Source organism: Tursiops truncatus, chromosome 10 (assembly GCF_011762595.2).
Source record: "Tursiops truncatus isolate mTurTru1 chromosome 10, mTurTru1.mat.Y, whole genome shotgun sequence".
Classification (NCBI taxonomy): Eukaryota; Metazoa; Chordata; class Mammalia; order Artiodactyla; family Delphinidae; genus Tursiops; species Tursiops truncatus.
This window is the reverse complement of record NC_047043.1, coordinates 98,392,437-98,419,953: the sequence shown is the minus strand read 5'-3', so window position 1 is coordinate 98,419,953 and position 27,517 is coordinate 98,392,437. Positions and strand designations below refer to the sequence as shown.

The 27,517-nt window shown below is 56.8% G+C and overlaps 1 protein-coding gene across 5 annotated transcripts in view; it reads left to right on the top strand.

Annotated features, from left to right (window-relative positions):
- PLXND1 (plexin D1) overlaps nt 1-27,517 on the top strand; it is a 51,961-nt gene that overhangs the window by 17,379 nt on the left and 7,065 nt on the right. For 2 of the 5 annotated variants that reach the window (XM_073787731.1, XM_073787732.1), the window contains exons 2-26: nt 140-316; nt 3,238-3,369; nt 3,663-3,763; nt 3,852-3,981; nt 5,311-5,488; nt 5,646-5,754; nt 6,195-6,297; nt 10,851-10,955; nt 13,278-13,367; nt 13,580-13,673; nt 13,816-13,902; nt 14,619-14,773; nt 15,568-15,719; nt 16,578-16,677; nt 16,768-16,907; nt 17,670-17,837; nt 17,918-18,008; nt 18,183-18,446; nt 18,532-18,681; nt 19,546-19,660; nt 24,399-24,506; nt 24,586-24,698; nt 25,594-25,698; nt 26,238-26,368; nt 26,774-26,972. In XM_073787731.1, coding sequence (XP_073643832.1) covers nt 140-316; nt 3,238-3,369; nt 3,663-3,763; nt 3,852-3,981; nt 5,311-5,488; nt 5,646-5,754; nt 6,195-6,297; nt 10,851-10,955; nt 13,278-13,367; nt 13,580-13,673; nt 13,816-13,902; nt 14,619-14,773; nt 15,568-15,719; nt 16,578-16,677; nt 16,768-16,907; nt 17,670-17,837; nt 17,918-18,008; nt 18,183-18,446; nt 18,532-18,681; nt 19,546-19,660; nt 24,399-24,506; nt 24,586-24,698; nt 25,594-25,698; nt 26,238-26,368; nt 26,774-26,972 — 3,297 coding nt within the window. The remainder of the gene's footprint in view (nt 1-139; nt 317-3,237; nt 3,370-3,662; nt 3,764-3,851; nt 3,982-5,310; nt 5,489-5,645; nt 5,755-6,194; nt 6,298-10,850; nt 10,956-13,277; nt 13,368-13,579; nt 13,674-13,815; nt 13,903-14,618; nt 14,774-15,567; nt 15,720-16,577; nt 16,678-16,767; nt 16,908-17,669; nt 17,838-17,917; nt 18,009-18,182; nt 18,447-18,531; nt 18,682-19,545; nt 19,661-24,398; nt 24,507-24,585; nt 24,699-25,593; nt 25,699-26,237; nt 26,369-26,773; nt 26,973-27,517) is intronic. The other 3 variants (XM_073787734.1, XM_033865480.2, XM_073787733.1) reach the window with 2 other exon arrangements.

Here is a 27,517-nt window from a genome sequence, read left to right as displayed (position 1 = left end):
TGAGCCCAGCGCTGGGCATACAGAACAGGAGCAGGACTTTGAAAGCACTGATGCTGAGGCCGGAGACCACAGCCGGCTGTGTGGGCAGGGAGCCGGAGAAGGTTCCGGAGCCGAGGTCTGACATGTGTCTCTCTTCCAGCTGCAGCCGGAACAGCTGGACTGCGGGGCTGCCCACCTGCAGCACCCCCTATCCATCCTGCAGCCCCTGAAGGCCTCGCCCGTGTTCCGAGCCCAGGGCCTCTCCTCCGTGGCCGTGGCCAGCGTGGGCAACTACACGGTGGTCTTCCTGGGCACAGTCAGTGGCCGGCTGCTGAAGGTAGGGCTAGGGCTGGGGCTGGGGGGGGGGGGTAGCTGGGGGGGGGGGAGGGGGCAGGGGTTGGGGGGAGGGGCCCACGGGTTATAAGGCGGCGTCTTCCACGTCTGCGTTTTCCACTCTTACTCACAGCAGTGAGTACCCGTCCTGCAGAGGAGGGAACCAGGGCTGAGAGGGGGCCCTTCTCTCAGGGCTCCAGGACTGGGGTTTTGAAACCGGGTGGATCTGAGTTCAGGTCTCTGGGCTCTGCCGCTTGCAGGCTGTTTGACCTTGGGCAGTGAACTTTCTCTCTCCTGGCTTCAGTTTCCCCATCTGTTAAGGGCTGCACTTCTGGCCTCTTGAGACTGTTGTAGGACTTTCAAGGGGCAGGGGGAGGCCACAGCCTGGCAAGTGGGGACTCTTCCTCCCGTTTCCTCCTCCACTCTGTTGGCCGCCCTCTGCAGATGCCCCAGCCCGAAACCAAAGTGACTGGTTTCTGGAGGTAATGATGCCCGGCCCTGAGTTGCCTGGAGCTGGGAAGGGGTGAGAGTTTCCCCACTTAGCGGCCTCCAGGTGAGGGCGTGAACCTGCCCCCCAGGCACCTACCACACCCTGCTGGTCAGAACGACAGCCACCTGGCATGCCTCCAGCCGGCACCAGGCCCTGGCCTAATTGATTCAGATCCGATAATCCAATTCCCTCAGTTCCCTGGGCAGACGCCCCAGGCTGGGGTTGAGCAGTGGGGGTCAGAGTCCCAGCCCGCCTGGCCCTCTGGGGGAGATGCCAGGTGTGGGAGCAGGGAGGGGGCAGGGGTCCTCCTCAACCTTCAGAGCTTCCGTTGAGGGTCCGCAGACAGTGGGGCTTGTGTTTTGGCGTCAGGTACTCAGATGGGGATCCTCGCTCCTCCCCTCCCAGCTGTGTGACCTGGGGTGGTTACTTCTCACTCAGCCTCAATTTCCCCATCTGTCCAGGAGTCTCCCCCACCCACGAAGCTGCAGTTATTAGGCACCACTGTCTACCCAGCCTCGACAGGCGTGTCACGGGCATCATCTTGTTTAATTCTCACATCCCTTCAAGGGAGGCAGAGCCATGATCCCCATTTCACAGATGAGGACACTGAGGCTCTGAGAGGGGAAACGACTGCCCCAAAGTCACACAGCGAGAGCCTTGGTTGAATTCAGGTCCAGTCAGCACAGAGCCACCCCACCCCTCAACCTGGACCTCTTCACCCTCCACGCTGCGCTGTGCTGGGTCATCTCCCGCCCACTTGCCCAGCTTGGGGCTTAGATCATAAGCACCCAGCCCAGGCCCCAGAGCACACTAGGTGCTCAATAGACTGTGTTTTATTTTTGGGGTTTTTTTTTGGCTGCGTTGGGTCTTCATTGCTGTGCGCGGGCTTTCTCTAGTTGTGGCGAGCGGGGGCTACTCTTCGTTGCAGTGTGCGGGCTTCTCATAGCAGTGGCTTCTCCCGTTGCAGAGCATGGACTCTAGAGCGCAGGCTCAGTAGTTGTGGCGCACGGGCTTAGTTGCTCCGCGGCACGTGGGATCTTCCCGGACCAGGGCTGAAGCCCGTGTCCCCTGTGTTGGCAGGCAGATTCTTAACCACTGCGCCACCAGGGAAGTCCCATCAGTAGACTGTTGAAGGAGTGGAAACATGTCTGCTGGATGCCTGGGGGTGGGAATGGGGCCAAGCTGCCCGGGACAGGCTCTGCCAAGAGGCCCCTTGGGACGAGGGATGTCACAAGGGCGGGGACAGCCTGTGGGAACCTGGGGAGAGAGTAATTCCAACTGGGTGTGTGGAGGGCATCTGCGAAGCCCTCCTTTTTGTTGGAGACCTTGGGAGGACAAATCTTGGTCCAAGGGGGAGAGGGAAGTGTTCCAGAAAGGGAGCACAGCATGGGAAAAGGCTCAGAGGCTGGGATGTTGAGTCGGGTTTAGTGGGTGGAGATGAGGCTGGTGGAGTAAGCTGAGATGGATCGTCAGGGCCTTGAATGCCAGAGCAAGTTGATGCCACACGCAGGAGGAGCCACTAAAGGTTTGGGAGCCCACCGAGGAGGGCTGGGTGGTAGGAGGCCCCAGGGAGGCATCTAGACCCCTGACCCCAGCTCAGGGCTTGGCAGGACCCTGACAGGGCAGCACGTTGAGATTGTGAGACCAGCCGGAAGAGAGCAGTTTGATGGGTCTCTGATTGGCACTGTCAGTCCTCTAGGGGACATGCAGACGGGCCCTCAGCCAGAGAAGCTTCCAGGCCCCAGCTAGTCCTGGTCCTTCTCCTGCCCGGACATTGGACCCCACACCCCAGCCCCAGCCTTGGACTCTGGGGTCAGACAGGCCTAGGCTTGCATCACGACCCTGAGGCATCTTCATTTTAGGACTCTTGCCAAGTCCCTTGCTTCTCTAGGCCTCAGTTTCCTCATCTGTGAGATGGGCGTGAGAGGGGAGGGATGAGACGGGTGGCTCTGCAGCTTCTCCCGGGCTTGGCCCTGGCAGCGCTTCCGCCGCATCTTCTTTAGCACACTTCGTGGGCACGCGGGGCAGGTATCGTCATCAGCCCCATTAGCTCAGAGAGGGGAAGTGACTTGGACAACTTGTACTTTGTGCAGCTTGTAAATGTCAAGGCCAGGATTCAAACCCAAGTCCCAGCTCCTTGGCATGATGCCCAACAGCCTCCCAGAGAATGTTTTGTAAACTGTGAAGCCTGAAGCTATTCACAGGGTTGGATGTGCCCATGAAGGGCAACGAGGGAGGCCCTGGTGGGGGCACAGCAGAGGCAAAAGCGTAGAGTGACCCTCTGCCAGTCCTGGAAGGGCCCGAGAGAGGGGCAGAGGTGGAGACTCCCAGCCCGGGTCAGCCCCTACCCCCAGGGCAGGTCCCCCGCATTCGGCCTCCCCCTGCCGGGCACCTTCGTGGCTCACCGTGCCCTGACGGCTCCCCCCCCACCCCAGATCAACCTGAACGAGAGCATGCAGGTGGTGAGCAGGAAGGTGGTGACGGTGGCCTACGGGGAGCCTGTGCACCACGTCATGCAGTTTGACCCCGCAGACCCCGGCTACCTCTATCTGATGACGTCGCACCAGGTAAGGCCCGAGCCTCGGTCTGACGAGGTCCCAGGACGAGCCGAGCTCTCTTGCTTGCCTTGCCTGTGCGCGTGCTGCTGCTGCTGCTGGGGGCGCCTTCTCCCTTACCCCCGGCCTGCTTGTCCTCACCTCCCAGCGCAGGCATCACCTCTGCAGGGCAGCCTTGTTCCCTGTGTGTCCCCCATTATAGCATCGAGCCTCAGTTTCCCCAGCTTCTCACAGCCCTCGCCGTGCTGACTCCCCTGGGAGGGGCCGGCAGCCCCTCTGATCTGGGCCCCTGCCTCTGCCTCTAGATGGCCAGGGTGAAAGTCGCTGCGTGTGCTGTGCACACCACCTGCGGGGACTGCGTGGGTGCAGCCGACGCCTACTGCGGCTGGTGTGCCCTGGAGACGCGGTGAGACCCCTGGGACGGGGGCTGGGCCAGGGAGGCCGTCGGGGCGGGGGAGCCCCCCTGCGTCCTGACCTGCGCCGTGCCACCCCAGGTGCACCCTGCAGCAGGACTGCGCCAACTCCAGCCAGCCGCGTTTCTGGACCAGTGCCAGCGAGGGCCCCGGCCGCTGTCCCGCCATGACCGTCCTGCCGGCCGAGATCGATGTGCACCAAGAGTACCCGGTGAGTCTCTGGGGAGCCAGGACCCAGCTCCGGGCTCAGAAGTACGGGTGGAGAACAGCCCTTCACCTGGCACCCAAACCCTGAGAGGTGGAGACTCCTGCGCATAGCATCCCAGGGACCTGGAGGCAGATGACGAGAACGATAACGACCGGATGGTCTTAACATCCCCATTTTACAGGCGAGGAAACTGAGGCCAGAGCGGTGAAGTGACTTGTTCAAGGTCATACAGCGAGGGAGTGGCAAAGCTGGGATTTGAATTCAAGTGGGTGGGCTCCAGAGTCACAGAAGAGGGGGGGCAAATTAGAAGATGGGAGGAGAGCCAGCACCCCCCATCTCACATCCTGGCCACCAAGTGCCAGACTGCTGTTTCTCGAGCTGGGAAACATGAATCTGCAGCATGGGGGCAAGTAGCTACCCCCTCACCTGTGTCCAGGAGGGCCTAGAGCTGCCGCAGCCTCCTGCTTACCTGTAGCAGGCAGCCTCTGGGCAGGGGTGTTCCAGGCCCGGGCAGGGTTGTTCCAGGCCCTGGCAGGGGCTGAGGGACAGACAGGCTTGGGTCCCACCCAGCCCTGCCCTCAGTGACTTCTCTGAGGCTGGCATCTTCCTCTGTCACCTGGGGGAGATGATGGCTCTGATGGCCCAGACAGGCCCTGGGGCTCCTGGGCGCCCTCCTCCCCATCATTACATGTCACAGTCCTGCACACACATCATCTGGTCAAGCAAACTGGCTCTGTGCCACGCACAGGCCTAGACTTGGGGAGACAGCGGTGAATAAGATAGACAAACGCCTGGTCCTTGAGGGGTTGACATGCTCATCAGGGAGAGAGACGAAGCAAGATAAAATGCCAAGATGGTGATAAGTACTACAGAGAAAAAGAAAGCAGAGCAGAGAACCGGGTGCAGAGCGAGTAGGTTGCGGGGCAGTGTTGACATTTTAGACCAGGTCGAGGTGGGGGACTCACTGCAAAGGCGACATCTGAGCAGAGGTAGGAAGGCAGGGTGAGTGTCTGGGCAGAGGGAACCGCCAGTGCAAAGGCCCTGAGGTGGGACCAAGACTCATGATTTGAGAGGGTGTCAGAGGATGGCATCTGAGGTCACGGGGGCCACATCATGCAGCGCCTCTGGCTACTGTAAGATGGTCAGTTTCATTTTGCAAACAGGGAAACTGAGGCCCATGTAGGCTGCAGCCCTCTGGCGTGGAGTCCTGACCACCCACCACCTCTTCTCCTGGGGTTACAGGGCGGGGGTGGGGCGGTGCGGGGAGTGGCCTTCCTCCACCCCCACCCCACCCCGTTCCCCACACCCCCAGCTAAGGGCCCTGGCCTCCAGGGTATGATCCTGCAGATCTCAGGGAGCCTGCCCAGCCTCAGCGGCATGGAGATGGCCTGTGACTATGGAAACGACATCCACACTGTGGCTCGGGTTCCGGGCCCTGCCTTTGGCCACCAGATCGCCTACTGCAACCTCCTGCCGAGGAACCGGTTCCCGCCCTTCCCACCCAACCAAGGTAAGCACTTCACTGCCTGGGCTGTGGGGACAGCCAGATGGGGGCTCTCAGGTGGTGGAATCTCAGGCATGGGGGTCCTGATATCACAGCCTCTGATGTCGGTGGAGACCCCCAGCTCCATTGTTCTTCTCTCCCTGGATCCCCTGCTCTGTTCCAGACCACGTAACCGTCGAGATGGCGGTGAGGGTCAATGGGCAGAACATCGTCAGGGCCAGTTTCACCATCTACGACTGCGGCCGTGTTGGGCAGGTGTATCCCCACACAGCGTGAGTGGCGCGGGGCCTGCTTCCAGGTGGCGGGAGGAGGTTCTGCTCCTGGGGAAGCCCGGGGAAGAGACATGATGGTGTCCCAGAGGCAGACAGGACTCTTGGTTGTTCACTCGCCGGCATGTTTGTGCAACAAACTGGCATCTTTGCCCGGCAAAGATGGCACAGTGCCCGGCGTCTGTGAGCACCCAGGCTGGTAGAGGCCGAGAGAAGTGCTATGATTACACTTAACTTAGTGTCATAAAGGCCCTGCTTACCTATTTCCTCCTTGCATACCTCTTGCAGCAGGAAGCTCACTACCTAACAGAGTGCCCAGCCCCTCTCGGCAGCTCTGATTTTGAGAAAGACCTTCCCCTGTGCTGGGATCTGCATCCCTGGGTCCCGGTTCCTGAGCACCGGGGCCGGGAGCCGGGTAGCTGAGGGGCCCCCTTGTCTTCCAGCTGCACCAGCTGCCTGTCGGCACAGTGGCCCTGCTTCTGGTGCGCCCAGCAGCACTCCTGTGTTTCCAACCAGTCTCGGTGTGAGTCCTCACCGAATCCCACGGTAAGCCAGGCCCAACGCGTGCCCTCTGCCTCCAGTGGTCCATTTTTTCCCATTTAGTATGTTGAGAACATTTCCGTATCGTTAAATTTTCTTCCTTCGCTCCAGATTTAACAGCTGTGCCGGGCTCATCACATCACAGTGCATTTAACCAACCCCCTCTTGTTGGACATGCTGATCCTTCCTGTTTCTTTTTTGCATTCTGATACGTCCAGGGCACTGTGCACGGCCTTGATTATTCCCTGGAGACCAGTTGTTCAAAGTGGCATTTTGGGGTGAAAGCCTGGCCCTGTTTTTCACTTTTAGCTCAGCTGACCCCTAGGAAAGCCCGAGCCAGTTTACGCCTCCAGCTGTAGGAGGAGGCCCCCTTCTGCACTTTGTGCTACTTTTCAATTTTACCTTCAACATTTCCAGCAACCCTAGAGAGTACCAGTCCCCAGAGCAACTGAAGCCCCAGCCTCTCGGCTCTGGGCTCAGGGAACCTCGTCAGGAATCCCCAAAGCCTTGTCTGCCCATGGCAGGTGCCAACGAGTAATGCTGAGGAGGGACTTCATGGCCCGAGCCTGGAATCCTGTGGTCTCAGCCCCTCCTGCCTGAGCGTCAGAATTGCTTTGAGGAGGAGGTGTACCGCAGCAGCAATGCTTAACTCAAAGCAGTGATGCAGTAAAGTGGGGTTTCCAGTGCTGGGAGAGAGGCCCGGTAGAGGCTGTGTGGCGAAATCCCAGGGGAGGCTCCGAGCCTCTGCAGTGGGCGCTGGGACTCCAGTCTAGGCCAGCCAGGACTCCTGCTCTCGTTTGGGGCCAACATCTCCTTCCGGCCCCAGCCCTGGCCTGTGTATACAGTAGGGACTTGATGAATGTCATTGTGAAGCATTCATGCCGGCAGCCTGCCTCCTGTGCTCTGCCCTAGGATACTGGGGCGAGGAGGACTCAGCCTCAACACTCTTCATTTATTGAGCACCTGTTGTATGCCTGGGTGTGTCCTAGGCACTGGGAAAGCACCAGGTTAGACACGGTTCTGCCCTCCCCGTTGTGAACCCAGAGCCTAAGGTGTGAGTTGTAGCTGTGTGATCCCAGGCAAGCTGCCAGACCTCTCTGTGCCTATTTCCCCATCTGTAAAATGGAGCCTATTTCAAAAGCTGGGGCGGGCATCTGGAATTACACCTGTCTGTAAGGTACCAACTTCATACTTGACACACAGTAGGTGGCCACTCTGCTGGGTGGGACAGGGAGGACTTCTCTGGGAGGGGAACCTTCTGCCGGGTCCTAACAGATGCATAGGCGCTCAGCAGCCTGGAGGTGTATCTGTGGCAGTGCCCCCGTGAACCACTCTCTCCCAGGTCTGCGGCTCTGCAGGTCAGGGTTGAGGGGGGTGCAGAGAGGGCCTGTCTTAGAGGATTATGGCAATCCAGTGGGAAAAGAGGCAGCTCCCACGCTGGGCCTGCAGGAGCTTCTGAACCGATGCTTAATTTGGCGTTTAGTTAAGTGCCAGTTAGCCGTGGAGGCGCCATGCCTCTGATTGGGCGGCAGGCAGCGGGGTCTGCATATCCCCCTGGACCCCTCAGGAGCTGGGAGCAGGCGGTAGGGCTTGGGCCAAGCCAGAGAGGTGTCTCTGGGAAGGCAGGTGCTAGGGGCTGAGTCTTCTCTCACTTCCTGTTCCCTCGTGGGCCCCAGAGGAAGGAAACCGGGGAGTGCAGGATGCCAGGAGGAGGGCTTCAGCTTTTCCGCAGAGGGGGGGAGAATAAGGAAGGCGCTGCATCCTCCACTTTCAGTTGTCCAGGGAGGGCGTGGCCACCCCAAGGCGGTGTGACTTTTGGCCTTAGAAGCAAGGAGGGTTTGGGCAGATGGAAGGGCAGGGTCTCTTGGTGGGGAGCCTGGGTAGACGCGTCCATGAAGGTGGTTAGGAGCCGGTGGAGAGGGTAGTTTGGTGGGAATGTGGGGGAAGTTTACAGGGGCTGGGAGCGGTGCAGAAGGGCAGGGAAGGAACAGGTCAGGTGGGTTCAGGGTCCCAGGGCCACCCAGTGCTCCGCTGGATTGGGACCCGAGCTCTCAACTCTTGAACGTAGAAAGACCTTGGGGGAGTCTGTGGACTCCAGTGTGGAGACAGGTGAGGCCCCCTGTGAACTGGCACACACTGGGCTCACATCTGGGCTTTCTGCGGCTCCTGGCATTGCCGCCCTGGCATCTGTTCCCCCAACTCCTGGTCTCCCGCCTTCTTGGCTCTGCGCAGAGTTCGTTCGGTCAGTCGGCCATGGTTTCCTGAGCCTGCAGCTACACTCTGGCAAAGGGGAGAAGCTGCTTAGCATCTTTCAGAGGCATTGACGACTCTGCTTGGGGTGGGACCAGGAGGCCCCAGTCCTTTGCGAGCAGGGAAGCCCTAGCTCAAACTGGCGTCAGCCCCAACAGAATCGTGTGGCTTGTGTGAGTACAGAGTCCGAGGGGCGGCGTCCCCTTCAGGCACAGCTGGGTCCGGGGGCTCCAACACTGTCAGCAGGGCCTCCCCACCCCTCTGAGTGGCCTCCACTCTGAGGCAGGCCCTCCCCTCTTGGCAGCAAGATGGCCTCAGCAGCCCCGGGCAGGCTTCTGATCCCCCAGCAGCCCCAGGAGACTTTCTCATTGATTTTGCGGAAGTTCCAGGGGAACTGGGTCACGTTCACTCCCCATACCAATTGCTGAGTCCAGGACGGGCCTGGGTACCCGCCCATCCCTGGGGCTAGGGAGTAGGGTCAGCCCTCCCGAACCACAGGCCTGGGGGTTGGGGAGATTCCCCTATGGCCAAGGCAGACTTGGAGGCCATGGTCGGGGGCTGGAGGCTGGCAGCAGATGTACCAGCTGTCCCCAAGGAGGATTAGCCAACCCTGGGGGAGGTGCTGAAAGAGGGCAAAGATGGCCCGCACTCAGCCTTGCTCCTGCTCTGTACAATGGGTACAAGCATCCAGGTGGCCGTGGCTCATAAGGGTCAAGGGGGGTAGGGGCCCTCAGGGATGATCCCACGTCACTTCCTCTTGCGGAAGCTCCCCCTTCCCTAGCCCTCACCCCTCCAGCCCCCGCTGTTGGCCACCTACCCTCAGGTGGGGTGCAGCTGGGAGGACAGAGCTGCAGGGCCCCCAGCCAGCTGTGAAGCAGGCTGGCAGCGGCTGTGAGACCCGATTAGAAACATGTGGCTTCCATTCCCGGAAACTCCGGGGGGGTTACACATGGATGGCACAGGACAGCAGCTCAGAGAGGGACAGACTTGTGGGTCACACAGCGAGTGGACACCAGCTGCTACCTCCCAGCCCCACCGTGTGGTCCGCTGAGGCCCCACCTGGGCCCAGCCATGTTGCCTCTTTGGCCAAGGCCCCTGTGGTCGGCTCCCAGGGAAACTCACTGGCCTGGGCGAGGTTTCTGGCCTGGAGGTCAGCAACCATCCTGGACAACTAGAGCCCGCTGTGCTTGGGCAAACCACTTGGTTTTTCTGTGCCTCAATATCCTAGTCTGTAAAATGGGTGTAATGGTGGTACCTACCTCGTAGGGCTGTTGGGAGAAGGATTTGTTGAATTAATACTGTGCAAAGTGCTCAGAAGTATCCCGGTGCACAGGGAGGGCTGTGTCAGCTGGCCGCTACTTCTGTCACTATGACCACGGTCAATGACAGTAAATACGGCATTGGCATCCCTTGAGCTCTGGTTTTTATGCTGGGCCCCTGAGGGTCCCCTGAAGGAGCTCCCTGTCTAATTAACAATAAGGAGTAAAGACCCCTGATCCCTGGCCCTCAGTTTCAGGACTCAGTCTCTGGCCCGAGAGTCAGACAGATGGGAATTCAAAGAGCAACTCTGCCCTCTGCCCTCAGGTAGCGCCCCTCCTCTCTGAACCTCAGGTTCATACCTCCCTCCCCCCTCCCTAACTTCCTTCCTTTTATGAAGTCGCCTCCGTGGCTCCGCGGAATGCGGATGTCCAGGCCCTCCGCAGGACTTGCCGGGCGCTGGCACCTCCACCCAGAGGCCTGACTCGCCCGGGCAATGGGGAAGGGTCTGGAGCCTGGCGGCACCAGGGCGCTCACAGCCTGTTTCCCGTGGGCTGTTCAGAAGTCTGGGCTTTCTCTTTTCTGAATCATTTATCATGAGTTAATCTGGAAACCAGAACTCCAGAGCTAGGTGGAGTCTCAGAAAGTGGTAGAGCCCCTCATTTTACAGCTGGGAAAGGTGAGGCCCAGAGACAGGGAGGTTTCCTCTGAGAGGCACGCGGTGGAGCGGCCATGGGGACCCAGTTCCACTGGGCAGGGTACTGCATCTCTCTGTGCCTCAGTTTCGTCGTCGGCGAAATGGGGCCAATGCCTTCTCCTGCTCGTAGGCCTTGCCGTGAGGGTCAAGTGAGATGGTATGTGGGAGGCAGTGGACACGCGGCCCTCGGTGCGTGCGGCTGCTACGTTTTGTTAGTAGTGTTTCCTCACTTCCCCAGGCTGCCTGGTGTCTCCCCGGGGAGACGGGGCTGCGCAGGTTGGCTGGGGTGGCCGTGAACCCCGTCTTTTCCGAAATGCCCCATTGCCAGCCCCACCTCCTTGGGTTTTGACTGCAGAGCCCTCAGGACTGCCCGCAGATCCTGCCCTCAGCCCTGGCTCCCATGCCCACGGGCAGCTCCCAGAGCATCCCGGTGCATCTGGCCAACGCCGCCTTCTTCCAGGTAAGTGAAGGCTGGGTGGGGGTGGGGCGGAGGGCTGGGAGAGTGCCGTCCCCGGTGGGGGGACTCTGCTCTGGGCCCACCACCCATGCTTTGGTTTCCTTCCTCTGAGTTTCCAGGCTATGTTTGAGAAAGCCCCGCTCTGGTTGCACGGAGCTGGGGAAACAGGAAAGTGGGCGGGGAGGGCCAGGCCACGGGGACAGCAGGCCGCCCCCAGTGCCCGCAGGAAAGCCTGGCCATGACCCCCAGACCCTTCTACCCTCTAAAGCTCCCCTGATCCAGGCCCAGCACCCGCCCAGTGCCGCAGCCCATGGGTGACGCTGTCCATACCGTCCCCGCCCTGCCCTAGACCCCAGGCTGAGTTGTGACCCTGGACACCTCCCCAGTTCGTGGCTGACATGTCTTCCCTGGAGAATGGCCAGAGAACCCCTTTGCCGCCCGACTCCCCATTGTCCAGGTGGGGAAAATGAGGCCTAGGAAGGGGATGCAGGTGCCTCCAGGTCACACAACGTAGGGCTGCACTTGCATGCCAGCCCTGGACTCCTTGTTCAGTGCTCTTCCCTACAGCCAGTCTTCCCCTCCCCCTGCCCATCTGGGCTGGGGGAAGGGACACAGCCCCTTTCTGGGTCCCTCCTGGAGGAGCGTCCTGGGTGGGAAGTGTTGATGAGTCCTGGAAGCATGCCAGCCACCCCCTCCCCAGCTTCTGCGGACTTGCCATCTGCCGCTTCTATGGGGGAGCCGAGGCCCGTGACGCCTGTCACACGTGGGGGCCACACGCCAGGCATCTGGGATGCGTCAGGCAGCCTCGTGGCAGGGGCTGCAGCTCCGTGAGGGGCAGGGCGGCCCTGCCCTGGGCCCTCAAGCTCTTCCCTGCAATGGTTGGGAAGAGCCTCCAGGGGCAGCAAGGGGCCTGGACCCATGTGGAGGGCTGTGCCGCTCCCCTGCGGCCCTGAGCCCAGGGATTCGGACGACAGACCCACCTCCCAGCTCAGCGTGGCAGGGACACGTGAGCTCTCAGCCCTGTCAACAGCCACTTTCCTGTGTTAGTTTCAGAACGAAGCGGGGAGGGGGCAGGGCAGGGGAGTTGCCGACCTGCTATCTCCTCAGGGTGTCACATCTGCCAGGGACAGGGACATAAACAGGAAGTCCTGCCACGCGGCTGGCCTGACACACTCAAAACCCAGATTTGTTCATTCAGCAAATATTTACTGATGCTGCTCCCGGAGGCCTGTGCTGGGCTGAGGGCAAGACGGGATTGGGGAATTGGCCCTGTTTAGTCTTTCAGCAAGCACTTATTGAGCACCTCTTGCATACTGATAACCGCCAGCATATATTAGGCACCCACAGTGTGCAACCCACTAAAGATAACATGATCTCCAGTTTTCCTAGAATCCTGCAGAGTAGAGCAGCCTCTTTCTGTTGCAGAGTTTAGAAACCCAAGACCCAGAGAGGAGGAGCCACTTGCACAGGGTCACACATCTAGGAGGTAGCAGAGGTGGGATTCGAACCTGGGGGGGCCTGTGTAAGGTAGAAGCTGAGCTATTTCAGCTGCCATCTGCTGCCCTTGGAGGTGCCAGGGGGGCTGAGACCCAGCCTCAACCCTCCCCAATGGGTGGGGGGCCAGGTGTAGACAGCCTGCACAGGGGATAAGGGTGGTCCTTGGCCTACAGGGTCGGGGACAGGCTTTAGGAGCTTAATGGAGCCCCTGGCGCACACCCAAGTGTTCATTGCTGAATGGATGGATGATCAAGTGAGGGGTGCCCCTGTGATTTGAGGGGGGAGTCTGGGAAGGCTTTGGAACATGGGACATTTGAGCTGCATTTTGAAGGTTGTGTTGAGTTTTGCTGGGTGGAAGAATGGGCTTGGGCAAAGGCTGAGGGCAGGACAGCCTGTGTGCTCTGTCGACATGCGTCCTGTGGCTGGTCCCAGGCCTTGTGAGGCAGAGGCGGGGGGGGGGGGGGGGGTTGACATTAAAGGACAGGTGGAGTCTCACTGGGATGAACCTTGTATGTCGGTCATGCTGAAGAGTCAGGGCTTTACCCACGGAGTGAAAGGCCCCGGGTTTAGGCCATTGGGAGATGTTGGTGAGACTTTTAGTGGCATGGAGAGAGCACAAGGCCAAGGTTCCAGGTGTTTATGTACCCCCTGCCTCCATCAAACATTGGACATGGAGGCCTGGAAGGACATCCTGGAGGAGGTGCAGCCCAGGCAAAGGCCTGATAGTAGGACCACGCCCACTCTTCAGGACAGCAGTGTCAGATGTCCTGATGGAGGTACAGGGCAGTGGGTGCTGACCTGAGTCTCCGCAACCCCCCTCTCCCACAGGGTGCAGCGCTTGAATGTAGCTTTGGTCGAGAAGAGATCTTTGAGGCTGTGTGGGTGAATGAATCAGCTGTACGCTGCAACCAAGTGGTGGTGAGTGGTGTAGCTTTAATGGCGGGGGGCGGGGGCAGAGGGGAAGGGGAGGCCTGCGCAAGTCCAGATCCTACACTCCTTCCTTTCTACCTCCTCTTTTTGGACCCCCTGCCCCCAGTAGCCCTGCCCTCATCTGTCTCCCTGACACCCCTCCCCCAACAAAGACCCAGACACCACTCACACGGCTCATGGTTTTTCCTGTCTTTCTGCAGCTGCACACAACCCAGAAGAGCCAGGTGTTTCCACTCAGCCTCCAACTAAAGGGGCGGCCTGCCCGATTCCTGGACAGCCCTGACCACATGACAGGTGGGAGCGCCTTACACGGCCTCAGGGGACTGGGCCTCGCGCGGTGGGTGGGACGCAGCCTTGGGGGACTCATTCCCGCTCGGGTGTTCCCTAACCCACAAGCTGCCTCAGATCCCAGCCCTGCTTTTCTGTGCCTGGTCAGTTACTCAGCACTTGATTATCGAGCAGCTCCTCTGGGCAGGCACCACACCCTCGGGGCATCTCCAGGCCAGTGGCTGTGCAGCCCCAGGTACTTCCTTACCTTTCCCTTTCTGAGCCTCTTTGTCCTCATATGAAGCAAGGGCAGAGGCCCTTTCACAGAGGGTGTGGTGAGGATTTGCTGAGATGGTGCACACAAAGCCTTGCAAGGGTGTCTGGGACATACTCTGTGCCCCCATAGGGTGGTTGGTGTCCTTGCTCTTATTATATGAACTGAATCAACTCTCTAAGGGCCTGTCTGTTCATGGGGAGTCTCAGACATCTCGGTGGACATGGGCACCCCCCACATCCATACTATGAAGGTCCCAGACAGAAGCCCCAGAACCAGCCTGCACATCCTGAGGCCCTGGAGAACTGGCCCTGCACTCCTCCTTGTGCCAGTCTGAGGCTCTGGTCTGAGGCTCACAGAACCCGCATTGCTCAGTGGTTCCTTAGCATCCTGGAGCTCCGTGGGGGCTCAGGAGACCCACTCGGGCCTGGGTATGAATCCAGCTCTGCTACTCACAGGCTGTGTGACCTTGGGCAAGTCACTCTACCTCTCTGAGCCTCATCTCTTACCTGTCAAATGGAGCTAATAAACAGCTCCCACTGGATAGATTCACAGTGAGGATGAGTGTTAATGGGGCTGTGGCTGCACTGTGCTTAGCACAGCCCCCGGGGGGTTTGGAGAAGACTAAGAATTTCATGGGGTCCTGATCCTAAGAACCAGGACCCTGCTGACCTGTGCTGCCTCCGTGTCTCCCGCAGTGGAGGTCTATAACTGCGCCATGGGCAGCCCTGACTGTTCCCAGTGCCTGGGCCGGGAGGACCTGGGCCACCTGTGTGTGTGGAGTGACGGCTGCCGCCTGCGGGGGACCCTGCAGCCACTGCCTGACACCTGTCCCGCCCCCGAGATCCGAGCGGTAAGCACCCCGCCCCCACCTCCCCCCTCGGAAGCCCGTTGCACCCACATGCCTGAATGTGCACACGTACAGCGCCCCACGTGGCTCAGGGACCCGCAGCACACGTGCTTGCACACACCCAGGCCCTTGCGCACTGTATTACCCGCTGAGCACCTGCTGGGTGCCAGGCCCTGCCCGGTGCTAGAGACACAGCAGGGAAAGGAGTACCTGCCTTCTCAGAGCTAATGTTTTAGTTGGGGTTAGGGGACAGCAATAAGAAAGGAAATAATTTACATAGAGAAGGTGGTAAGTGCTGCGGCAGAGCAGGGCGGGGGCATTGGGAGTCTGCTGGGGCTGATGGTGTCTAAAGTTTATAGCGAGGTCAGGGAAACCTTGCTGATAAGGTGAAAATGGGGGCTGCCAGTAACTCCGAAGCCTCAGTTTTAATTAAGAAAAAAATCTCTGGGAAGGAGTCGGTTTAGCTTAGCCTGGGTCAGGTGCCCATTCCAGGCCCAGTCAGCTCTGGTTGGGATGTAGGGTCATGTGGTCAGACATGGCCACTGGGAGTGGACCTCGGTGTCCCCAGGAGACACCCCTCAAATAGCAGTGACTCTGTCCCTATGCACTGGTGTCCCTAGACCCAAGCCGGCTCAGTATCACAACGGGCAGCCCCAGTGACCTGCCAAGTGGCTGGCGGTGCCAGCGCTCTCAGAGCCTCCCCTGAGTGATGGGTCTGCCTGGCCCTGCCTCCCCGGGAGCCTGCCGCCATCCCAGCCTCTGAACCCCATTCACCCCTTTCTCCGGTCGCCTGGCAGATTGAGCCCCTGAGTGGCCCCTTGGATGGCGGGACCCTGCTGACCATCCGCGGCAGGAACCTGGGCCGGCGGCTCAGCGACGTGGTCCGTGGAGTGTGGATTGGCAGCGTGGCCTGTGAGCCGCTGGCCGGCAGATACACGGTGTCAGAGGAGTGAGTAGAGGGCAGTCCCTTGGGCCATTCTGAGTGACCTGCAGGCCCCACCCGCGCCCCGGAAGTGCCAACTGCATCTCTGCCCTCCCATCTCCCTTTTCTTCTCCCCCCTCCCCCCTCCGCCATCCCACTCTCCTTGGCACCCTTCTGCTCCCCAGAAGTCACTCACGCCTGGGTCTCCCGGCCATTTCCACCGTGCGTCCTGCCCTTTCCTGCTGGGGACACCACTCAGGCGCCTGCTCCCCTGGGAAACCCTCCCGTGTTCCCCTAGACCAGCCCTACCTCCACGGAAGCCTTGCTCCGATGAAAAACATTGCTGTTAGGAAAATGTGGGAGCCACTGGTGGCGCAGAGGTCTGGGCCTGCAGCGGTGGAGCCTGGCCCGGAGGGCAGGGAATGAGCTGGGTTTCCTTTCCGAAGGCTGTAAGTCATGCTTGCAGATAAGGCCATCAGTCTACCAGCCCAGCAAATGTTCTCATGGTTGGAGAACTTTCAAATATCCCCAAAGACCATCTTATCCAATCCCCTCGTCTTATAGCTGCAGAACTGTCGTAAACTCAGGTTGGGGGTGGTCCCGGGGAAGAGCTTGGCACCAGGGTGACTCCTGGGGGACTCAGTGGCTGTTTTCCAGCGGATGGGGAATTGTCTCAGTATCTTGACATGGGTAATGCCATTGGGTGTCCTGGCCAAATAACAGCGCCAGGTGTGAGTGGGAGGGTGGGTGGCTGAGTGCAAGGATGGGGCGCTCACACACCCTGGGGGTGGAGCAAGGGCCATTGCTTGAGGGAGAAACCAGATGGCACCTGCCTGGGCCCCCAGGATCCGCTGGCTGCTCCTTGACCAGAGTTGCCTTCCCCAGGATCGTGTGTGCCACGGGGCCAGCCCCGGGGGCGTTCTCAGACGTGGTGACGGTGAACGCCTCCAAGGAGGGCAGGTCACGGGAGCACTTCTCCTACGTGGTAAGGGAGGCTGCAGCCTATCCCCTGCCCACCCTGCCAGGCTCACCCCGGGCTGGCCTGAGGCCTGACCGCCTGCCTTCCTCCCCACAGCTGCCCCTGGTTCACTCCCTGGAGCCTGCCGTGGGCCCCAAGGCAGGGGGCACCAGGATCACCATCCACGGCAGCGACCTCCATGTGGGCTCCGAGCTCCAGGTCCTGGTGAATGACACGGAGCCCTGCATGGAGCTGGTGTAAGCCCGTAGGCTGGGGGGCTGGGGGGCTGGGGGTAATGTCCTCGCACCAGCCATCACCAGGCACTTCACTGGCTGTGTCCCCTTGGCCAAGCCCCTTCCTCTTTCTGAGCCTCAGTTTTCTCAGCCGGTAAGAACAGTACCAGTGACTTGTGGGAAGTGCTGTGCCCAGCATACAGTAGGTACTTCATAAGTGACCTTAACCTGCAGTGAAAATGGTGATGATTGTACACACTCTGAGAGCTGCCGCTGGCCCAGGGGTGTGGCTAGTGGCAGGGTTGTGGTCCAGAAGCTCTTGGTGAAATACTTGTCTTTATTATGCACTTAATGTGTACCAGGTGCCATTGATAGGCATTGCTGTGGGTACCAAGATGAGCCCAAAAGTCTCAGCCCTCAGGGTACAGCAGACACTCTCACAGGAGCTAGGAACATCCAGGAGGGTCAGGATTGGGAGAAGTCAGAGCTCTCAGGGCTGTGGGCGCAGGGCCCTCACCGGGGCGAGAGCCAGGGGAGGGTTTCTGGGAAGCTTCTTGGCGGAGGTGGGATGGGGCAGGTCAGAGAAGAGAAGGCAGGGCATCCAAGGTGGGGCAGACAGCGCAAGCAAAGGTGCGGCAGTGGGAATGTGGAAACAAGATTTCTGTATGAGGTGGGGGCCAGGTGAGCAGGCCTGGACCCCAGGCCACGTGCCCCAGGTGACGGGGTGTTGGTCGCTGGGGAGTGACGGAGGCGGGTTCCTGCTGAAGAGGCCCGCGTCCTCCGCAGGCGCACAGACACCAGCATCACCTGCACGGTGCCTGGGGGCGCCCTGCCGGCCCCCGTGCCCGTGTGTGTGCGCTTCGAGCACCGGGGCTGCGTGCGCGGCAACCTCACCTTCTGGTACAAGCAGAACCCGGTCATCACGGCCATCAGTCCCCGCCGCAGCCACGTCAGGTGAGACCAGGACGTGACCCCAGGCCAGGGCACTCCCTGGGGCTGCACCTGGGCTCACGGGGCTTGCTGTCCCCCCACAGTGGCGGCAGGACCATCACGGTGGCCGGCGAGCGTTTCCACATGGTGCAGAAGGTGTCCATGGCCGTGCACCACATCGGCCGGGAGCCCACGGTGAGGGCGGGGCCCCGGCGGGCAGGGCTGGTTGTGGCCCCGGCTGACCAGGCGTCCCTCCACCACATCTCCTCATCTCTGCCTCTCCTGTCTCTTTGCCTCTCTCCCCCTCTTTTCCCACATCTGATTATCCCTCCCGTCCCCCACCTTGGCCCCGGCCCCGCCCAAAACCAGCTCTGCAAGGTTCTTAACTCCACCCTCATCACCTGCCCATCGCCCGGGGCCCTGAGCAACGCGTCAGCCCCTGTGGACTTCTTCCTCAACGGCCGGGCCTACGCAGATGAGGCAGCCGTGGACGAGGAGCTCCTGGACCCCGAGGAGGCCCAGCGGGGCAGCAGGTTCCGCCTGGACTACCTCCCTGACCCACAGTTCTCCACGGCGAAGAGGGAGAAGTGGATCAAGCACCACCCCGGGGAGCCCCTCACCCTGGTCATCCACGTGAGTGCCAGTGGGTGCCAGGTGGGGGGCGTGAGCAGGCCGGGCTTAGCCACAGGCCTTACGAGCAGCCCTTCTGCTCCCGCAGAAGGAGCAGGACGGCCTGGGCCTCGAGAGCCACGAGTACCGGGTCAAGATTGGCCAGGTGGCCTGTGACATCCAGATCGTCTCCGAGAGAGTCATCCACTGCTCGGTCAACGAGTCCCTGGGCACAGCCAAGGGGCAGCTGCCCATCACAGTGAGTGGACGGGGCACTAGAGACAGAGGTGGGCTTGGCCCCCAGTCTTGTCCCAAGTGCCCGAGCATCTGCCCCCTGTCCGGCACGTCTCAGCTGAGCGTTGTCGTGCTCAGAAGCTTAGACAACCATGGCAAAGAGGAGCTTTACCTCCCCACTTGGCGGATGAGGAAACTGAGACCCAGAAACTTAGTGATCTGTTCAGGGTCGGTGATCGGCCCCAGCTGGCTCTCAGAGGCCATGACGAGTTGTCCCCGTTCCACTTGTTGCTCTACCCAGAGTCTGGGCCTCCAGTTGCCATGCCGAGTCATGGAGGGAGGGAAGCAGGAGTGGAGAGAGGGCCTAGAACGTGGGATCTCTTCTGCACTGTACCTGCTTGCATGCCTCCCGAGATGGGGTGCTCACTCCCTCCCGGGTGGCACATGCCACCCAGGATGGCTCCGACTGCAAAAGCTCCCTTTCACCTGTACCCCAGTCCCAGTTCTGCCCTTTGAGTCCTAAGAACTCACCTGCTCCCCTGGTCGTTGGGCAGCCCCACAGATACTTCAGGACATGGCCAGGCTCTATGAACTGCCCGGCCACTGGCTCTTCTGCTGCTCCTCCCAGGCTGTAATAATAATCACAGTTGCCTGTATTTATTGAGTCTCCCTTCTGTGCCAGGCTCGGGACTAAGGGCTTGACAAGCATCATCTCATTTAGCCCTCATAGCATCCCCAGGAGATGGGTGGGGCTCTCTCTGTCTTATAGTTGTGGCATCTGAGGCTCAGAGAGGTTAGGTGCCTTGCTCAAGAACGCACAGCTAGCAAGGAGAAGAGCCAGGGCGTAAGTCCAGGGAAGATACAATCCCCTCCCCCCACCTCTGTGCAGATCCAGGTAGGGAACTTCAACCAGACCATCGCCACACTGCAGCTGGGGGGCAGTGAGACCGCCATCATCGTGTCCATCGTCATCTGTAGTGTCCTGCTGCTGCTCTCCGTAGTTGGTAAGGAGCCCCACCCCCGTGTCGTTTTGGGGGGCAGACCTACCCCACTTTGCCTCAGCCCCTCTGAAGACCAGTGGGTAGGAGAGAAGGCATAGTGGGCCGGGGCAGACTGAACAAAGGCGTGAAGGTAGGAATGGGTGAGGCGCTCAGAGGGTGGTGAGGAGTGTGCCCCAGCCGCAGCACAAAGGGTGGAGGACAATAGCTGTTGAGAAGTATGCTGGGCCCAGGCGATGGGCCCTGAGTGCCACGCAGAGGGATTCGGATCCTGTTCTCCAGTCAGTAGGGCCTGCTGAAGGTACTTATAAGAGGGCTGTTCAGGAAGATTAACCTTCCTCTTAGGTAGGCTATACCACTATTAAAATAATGGTTATGAAAGTAATGTATTCAATGTAGCATGGAAATTGAAGCCCTCATACACTGCTGGTGGGAATTTAAATGGTGCCATTGCCCTGGCAAACTCTCTGGCAGTTCCTCGACGTGTTAAATAAAGTTACCGTGTGACCCAGCAGTCCCCGTCCTGGGTATCTGCCCGAGAGAAATGAAAACATATGTCCACACAAGCACCTGTGCATGAATGTTCATAGCAGCATTATTCATCACCAAAAGTGGCAACAGCCCAGCTGTCCATCAGCTGATGAATGGATAAAGCAAGTATGGTTTATCCATACCATGGGATAGTATTAAGCCATAAAGGAATATACATATTTGATACATCTCATTGTATGATATATATATATATAGATATATTGTATCTCAGAAAGGCGTTATAAGTACTGCTTTGTAATTTTTTAGAAGTTCTGACACATGGTACAGCATGGATGCCCCTTGAGGATGTCATGATGAGTGAAAGATGCCAGACGTTAAAGATCACATAGTTTGATTCCGTTTATATGAAATGTCCAGAATAGGCAAATCGATAAAGACAGAAAGCAAATTAGTGGTTGCCAGGGGCAGGGGGAGAGTGGATGGGGACTGACTACTTGTGGTTATGGGTCTTCAAGGGGCAGGGATAGTGTGCTAAAATTAGATAGTGGTGATGGTTACACAACCCTGTGAATATACTAAAAGCCATTCAATTGTATGCTTTACATGGATAGACTATATGGTATGTGCGTTATATCTCAATAAAACTGTTTTTAAAAAAGTAATATATTCAATGTAGAAAATTTAGGGAAAACTGGGATAGAATATATAATATATAAAAATATTATACATATTTTTTGGCTGCGTTGGGTCTTTGTTGCTGTGCATGGGCTTTCTCTAGTTGCGGTGAGCGGGGCCTACTCTTCGTTGCGGTGCACGGGCTTCTCATTGCGGTGGCTTCTCTTGTTTCGGAGCACGGGCTCTAGGCACGCAGGCTTCAGTAGTTGTGGCATGTAGGGTCAGTAGTTGTGGCTTGTGGGCTCTAGAGCTCAGGCTCAGTAGTTATGGCGCACGGGCTTAGTAGCTCCGCGGCATGTGGGATCTTTCCCGACCAGAGCACGAACCCGTGTCACCTGCATTGGCAGGCGGATTCTTAAGCACCGTGCCACCAGGGAAGCCCCATGTATATTTTATGCATCTCGTTATATGAGATATATAGAGATGTGTTACATCCCAGAAAGGGGTTATAATATAATACTGCTTTGTAATCTTTTAAAAGTTTCTTAATTCACAAGTAATACCTCGTCGTTGTAGAAAGAACTGAAAATGCTAAATAGCAGAAGAAGAACAGAAATCACCCATAATTCTCTCATCTAGAGAAATCCACTGTTTACCACTATTTTATTTTTTTCACTCAAGTAATTTTTTTAAATTAATTTTTATTTTATATTATAGTTGATTTAAATTGTTGTGTTAGTTTCAAGTGTACAGCAAAGTGATTTAGTTATACATAAACATATATCCATTCTTTTTCAGATTCTTTTCCCATCTAGGTTATTAGAGTGTTGAGTGCAGTACTGTGTGATATACAATAGGTCCTTGTTGGTTATCTGTTTTATATAGTGGTGTGTGTATGTTAATCCCAAACTCCTAATTTATCCCTCCTCCCACCTTCCCCCTTTGGTAACTGTAAGTTTGTTTTCAAAGCCTGTGAGTCTGTTTGTTTTGTAAATAAGTTCATTTGTATCATTTTATTTTAGATTCCACGTATAAGTGATATCGTGATATTTATCTTTCTCTGTCTGATGTCCTTCACTTAGTATGATCATCTCTAGGTCCATCCATGTTGTTGCAGGTGGCATTATTTCATTATTTTTTATGGCTGAGTAATATTCCATGGCATATATGTACCACATTTTCTTTATCCATTCCTCTGTTGGACATTTTGGTTGCTCCCATGTCTTGGCTATTGTAAATAATGCTGCAATGAACATTGGGGTGCATGTATCTTTTTGAATCATGGTTTTCTCTGGATATATGCCTGGGAGTGGGATTGCTGGGTTATATGGTAATTCTGTTTTTAGTTTTTTAAGGAACTTCCGTACTGTTCTCCATAGTGGCTGTATCAATTTACATTCCCACCAACAGTGCAAGAGGGTTCTCTTTTCTCCACACCCTCTCCAGCATTTATTGTTTGTAGACTTTTTGATGATGGCCATTCTGATCAGTGTGAGGTGATACCTCATTGTAGTTCTGATTTGCATTTCTCTAATAATTAGCAGTGTTGAGCATCTTTTCATGTGCTTTTGGCCATGTGTTTGTCTTCCCTAAAGAAATGTGTTTAGATTTTCCACCCATTTTTTGATTGGGTTGTTTGTTTTTTGATATTGAGCTACGTGAGCTGTTTGTATATTTTATAGATTAATCCCTTGTCGGTCACTTCATTTGCAAATATTTTCTCCCATTCTGTGGGTTGTGTTTCTGTTTTGTTTATGGTCTTTTGGGTTTTTGTTTTTGCTGTGCAAAAGCTTTTAAGTTTAATTAGGTCCCGTTTGTTTTTCTTTTTATTTTCGTTACTCTAGGAGGTGGATCACAAAAGATAATGCTGTGATTTATGTCAGAGTGTTCTGCCTATGTTTTCCGTTAAGAGTTTTATAGTTTCCAGCCTAACATTAGATCTGTAATCCATTTTGAGTTTATTTTTGTGTATGGTGTTACAGAATGTTCTAGTTTTTCTTTTACATGTAGCTGTCCAGTTTTTCCAGCACCACTTATTGAAGAGACCGTCTTTTCTCCACTATATAGTCTTACCTCCTTTGTCATAGATTGATCATAGGTGCGTGGGTTTATCTCTGGGCTTTTTATCCGGTTCCATTTATCTGTATTTCTGTTTTTGTGCCAGTACCATACTGTTTTGATTACTGTAGCTTTGTAGTATAGTCTGAAGTCAGGGAGCCTGATTCCTCCAGCTCCATCTTTGTTTCTCAGGATTGTTTTGGCTATTCAGGGGTCTTTTGTGTTTCCATACAAATCGTAAAATTTTTTGTTCTAGTTCTGTGAAAAATGCCAGTGGTAGTTTGATAGGGATTGCATTGAATCTGTAGATTGCCTTGGGTAGTATAGTTATTTTCACAATATTGATTCTTCCAGTCCCAGAACATGGTATATTTTCCATCTGTTTGTGTTATCTTCAATTTCTTTTATCAGCGTCTGATAGGTTTCAGGGTATAGGTCTTTCGCCTCCTTAGGTAGGTTTATTCCTAGGTATTTTATTCTTTTCTATGCAGTGGTGAGTGGGCTTGTTTCCTTGATTTCTCTTTCGGATCTTTCATTGTTATTCTATAGCAATGCAAGAGATTTCTGTGTATTAATTTTGTATCCTGCTACTTTACCAAATTCATTGATTAGCTCTAGTAGTTTTCTGGCAGCATCTTTAGGATTTTCTATGTATAGTATCATGCCCTTTGCAAACAGTGACAGTTTTACTACTTCTTTTCCAATTTGGATTCCTTTATTTCCCTTTCTTCTCTGATTGCTGCAGCTAGGACTTCCAAAACTATGTTGAATAATAGTGGCGAGAGTGGACATCATCATCTTGTTTCTGATCTTAGAGGAAATGCTTTCAGTTTTTCACCATTGAGGATGATGTTTGCTGTGGGTTTGTCATATATGGCCTTTATTATGTTGAGGTGGGTTCCCTCTGTGCCCACTTTCTGGAGAGTTTTTATCATAAATGGGTGTTGAATTTTGTCAGAAGCTTTTTCTGCATCTATTGAGATGATCATATGGTTTTTATTTCTCAATTTGTTAATATGGTGTATCACACTGATTTTTTTTGCAGATACTGAAAAATCCTTGCATCATTGGGATAAATCCCACTTGAGCATGGTGTATGATCCTTTTAATGTGTTGTTGGATTCGGTTTGTAGTATTTTGTTGAGGATTTTTGCGTCTATGTTCATCAGTGATACTGGCCTGTATTTTTCTTTTTTTGTAGTATCTTTGTCTGGTTTTGGTATCAGGGTGATGGTGGCCTCATAGAATGAGTTTGAGAGTGTTCTTTCCTCTGCAGCTTTTTGGAATAGTTTCAGAAGGGTAGGTGTTTATCACTATTTTAAACAAACACACATTTCTTATTATAAGAATGGGACATGGAGCCTTATCTTCCTGGCCGTTTCCCAAGCCCTTGGCCCTGTAGTTTTCAACCCACTGGGGAGGAGAGGACCATGGGCTGAGGCGCCTACCCCAAGGAGCTGGAGCTGAGGGGTGCAGGCAGGACCTCTCCCTTCAGGCCCAGGCCCTGCACAGGGCAGGTACCGACAAATGCTCTCCGAAGGGCTTTCATTGGCCTGACCCGCCTCTCTGCTGCCCACAGCCCTGTTTGTCTTCTGCACCAAGAGCCGCCGCGCTGAGCGCTACTGGCAGAAGACACTGCTGCAGATGGAGGAGATGGAATCCCAGATCCGAGAGGAAATCCGTAAAGGTAGCGGGTGGCGACCATGCGGGACCTTGGGCCTCGGCTTCACCATCTGATCCACTCACAGCCACTGCCTGTTTACCAGGCTTTGCTGAGCTGCAGACGGACATGACGGATCTCACCAAGGAGCTGAACCGCAGCCAGGGCATCCCCTTCCTGGAGTACAAGCACTTTGTGACCCGCACCTTCTTCCCTAAGGTCAGTTCGGGCCCCTGCCGGCTACTTCAGGAGCTCCTCGACCCCTCCCTGGGCCCTGAGAACCTAGAGGGCACTTCTGTGCTGATGGGAGAACTTGACAAGTGCAGCCTGGGCCCCTTGAGCAGTGCGAAACCTGCGCGCCTGCCTGTGGCAGCCTGGGCCCCTGCCCTGGCCTGCCGAGGGAGGGGGCCCAGTTTCCCCCCCTTTCCTTCTCTGCCCACTGACGTTTTAATTGTCCATACAGAAGCTGGCGGCCAGGCCCACTTTTCTCCTGGGGGTGCTGGGCATGCCTCCCCTCTCAGGGGGTGAGTAGAGGCACCAGTTCACTGCCAGCCCCTCTCCTTTCTGAGCCTCTTCCCAGGGAGGCTTCTCTGGGTCTCCACATCTCCTCCTTCTGTCCACTGGACTCTGTCCCATCCCTTCCATGCCTCCTTGTGCTGCTCCAGGGGCCGCTGCCTTGTCCCCACCTTCCCTGGCCTGTCAGGAGTGTTTATGCCAGTGGCCAGCAGCCTCCGCTGGCCCTGTCCACACTGTTCTCCATGCAGCAGCCGCAGAGAGCCCATATTGTGGTCCCTGCAGGCATTTCTGCCTCAGTTTCCCTCATTCTGCACAGAGCTGCTGTGGCTTCCCCTTCAGCCTCGTGCACTCGAGCTTTGCCACACCTGGGCTCATGCTGCTTCTGCTCCTTTTCCTTCAGGAAGCCCCCGAGGACTCCCCTCCCCTCTCCTCTGGAGTCCTATGGCACCTGGGTGTGGCCCACTGCCTCTTCTTCCTTTGTAAAGTGGGCTTTGGCATTTGTCGAGTGGCCCCTGCATGCGTCAGGGGAAGGTGCAGCCCTGCCGAGATGCTGGGGGTCTGCGGCCCTGCTGAAGGGCTGGGGGGTCTGCCTCCACAGTGCTCCTCCCTCTATGAAGAGCGTTACGTCCTGCCCTCCCAGACCCTCAATTCCCCGGGCAGCTCCCTGGTGCAGGAGACCCACCCACTGCTGGGAGAGTGGAAGGTGAGTAGCCCTCCACCCGTACACACACACACACACATTGGGCTGCCTCAGGGCAACCCCATCTCTCTCTGGGCCCCACTTTCCAGCTCATCTGACCCATTGATCCTAATCATGGGAAGTTGGGAGGAACCTGCCATTGTATGGTAGTGAGCCCTCCATCACAGGAGGTATTCAAGGGGCCATTCAGGGTGTTCTATGTGCTGACCCCCAGGCCAGGTAGAGATGGGAGAGGATTGGGTCCCCCTGGACATCCCACTCCCCCTGCTGCTTAGAGAATGGAAGGTGAGAGGGTCCCCCCCCCACCTCACACAGGGATACTGGGTTGCCTTCAGCCACCCTTGCCTGAGCCTCACTTTTCAATTCAACTGAGCCACTGTTCCCATTCACAGGGAGGTAGGAGGCGTCTACCACTAAAGGTAATGAGTTCCCCCTCCCAGGAAGCACTTGAGGAGCCATTCAGGGCATCCTAAGTGCTGACTCCTAGGCTAGGCAGAGACACTGGACCTCTGTGGACACCCCCTCACTGAATGCTTCTGCAGATCCCCGAGAGCTGCCGGCCCAACATGGAAGAGGGCATCAGCCTGTTCTCCTCGCTGCTCAACAACAAGCACTTCCTCATCGTCTTCGTCCACGCACTGGAGCAACAGAAGGACTTCGCAGTGCGGGACAGGTCAGGCTGCGAGGCTCTGGGGGAGGCCAGGGGCCTGCTGGAGGCCACCCAGCCGGTCCTGGGTCTGCCTGGCTGGATCCAAGCCTGGGCCAGTTTCCAAATCACCATGTCCTTGGGGCAGCTGGCATCTCCCCAGCGTCAGACCCTGGGTGCTGGGGCGTTGGAGGTCCTGAGACCCCCTCCCCATTCTTCCCCTTCCTGGTCTGCTTGCCAGGACAGGGCTCGTGGGCATGGCGGTTGCTGTGCATGGTAGGGAAGGTAGCCCTTTCTCCAGCGAGATTTTAGTCACACTCACCCGTCCATCCAGCGACAAGGTAGCAGCAGAACCCCCACTGCGTGGTCCTCGGAGCCCAGGGCCTTGCGGTGCGGGTGGTGCTGACGCCCCCAGCCCATGCCCACCCACAGGTGCAGCCTGGCCTCCCTGATGACCATTGCGCTCCACGGCAAGCTCGAGTACTATACGGGCATCATGAAGGAGCTGCTGGTGGACCTCATCGACGCCTCGGCCGCCAAGAACCCCAAGCTCATGCTGAGGCGCACGGAGTCCGTGGTCGAGAAGATGCTCACCAACTGGATGTCCATCTGCATGTACAGCTGCCTGAGGGTGAGGGTGCCGGGCAGCTGTGCCGCCGCCTGGACCTGATTTCATTTTATTCTCATGCCAACTCTGCCGAAGGGATTATCATGTTCTTTGTGCAGATGTGGAATGGGGGGCTCAGAGGGCACAGGGACAGCCCCATAGGATCCATTATACAGATGGGGAAACTGAGGCTCAGAGAAGGCCTGACTTCCTGCAAGGGCTCAGAGCCAGCCCAGGACGGAACAGAGGCTCTGTCAGTGGCATTGTTTCAGAAGATTGTTTTCTCAGTCCTCGTATGCCCCCTGATGTGCCTTTGAGTCCAGCTCTGCCACTTCCCTGCTGGGTGACCCTGAGCAGGTTGCTTGCCCTTTCTGAGTCTCGGCGTCTCAGCAATGAGAATGACACCCCATACCTGGAAGGGTTGCTGGCAGGATGAAATGAATGTGGCCACCCACATTAGGCGATGTTCGAGCTTGGAGTCCACAGAGACACCTCTGGGTGGGGGATGGGAGGCAGTGGCACCAGGATCAAAAGGACGGTATGAGCAGGCAGCCACGGAGGTATTGGCA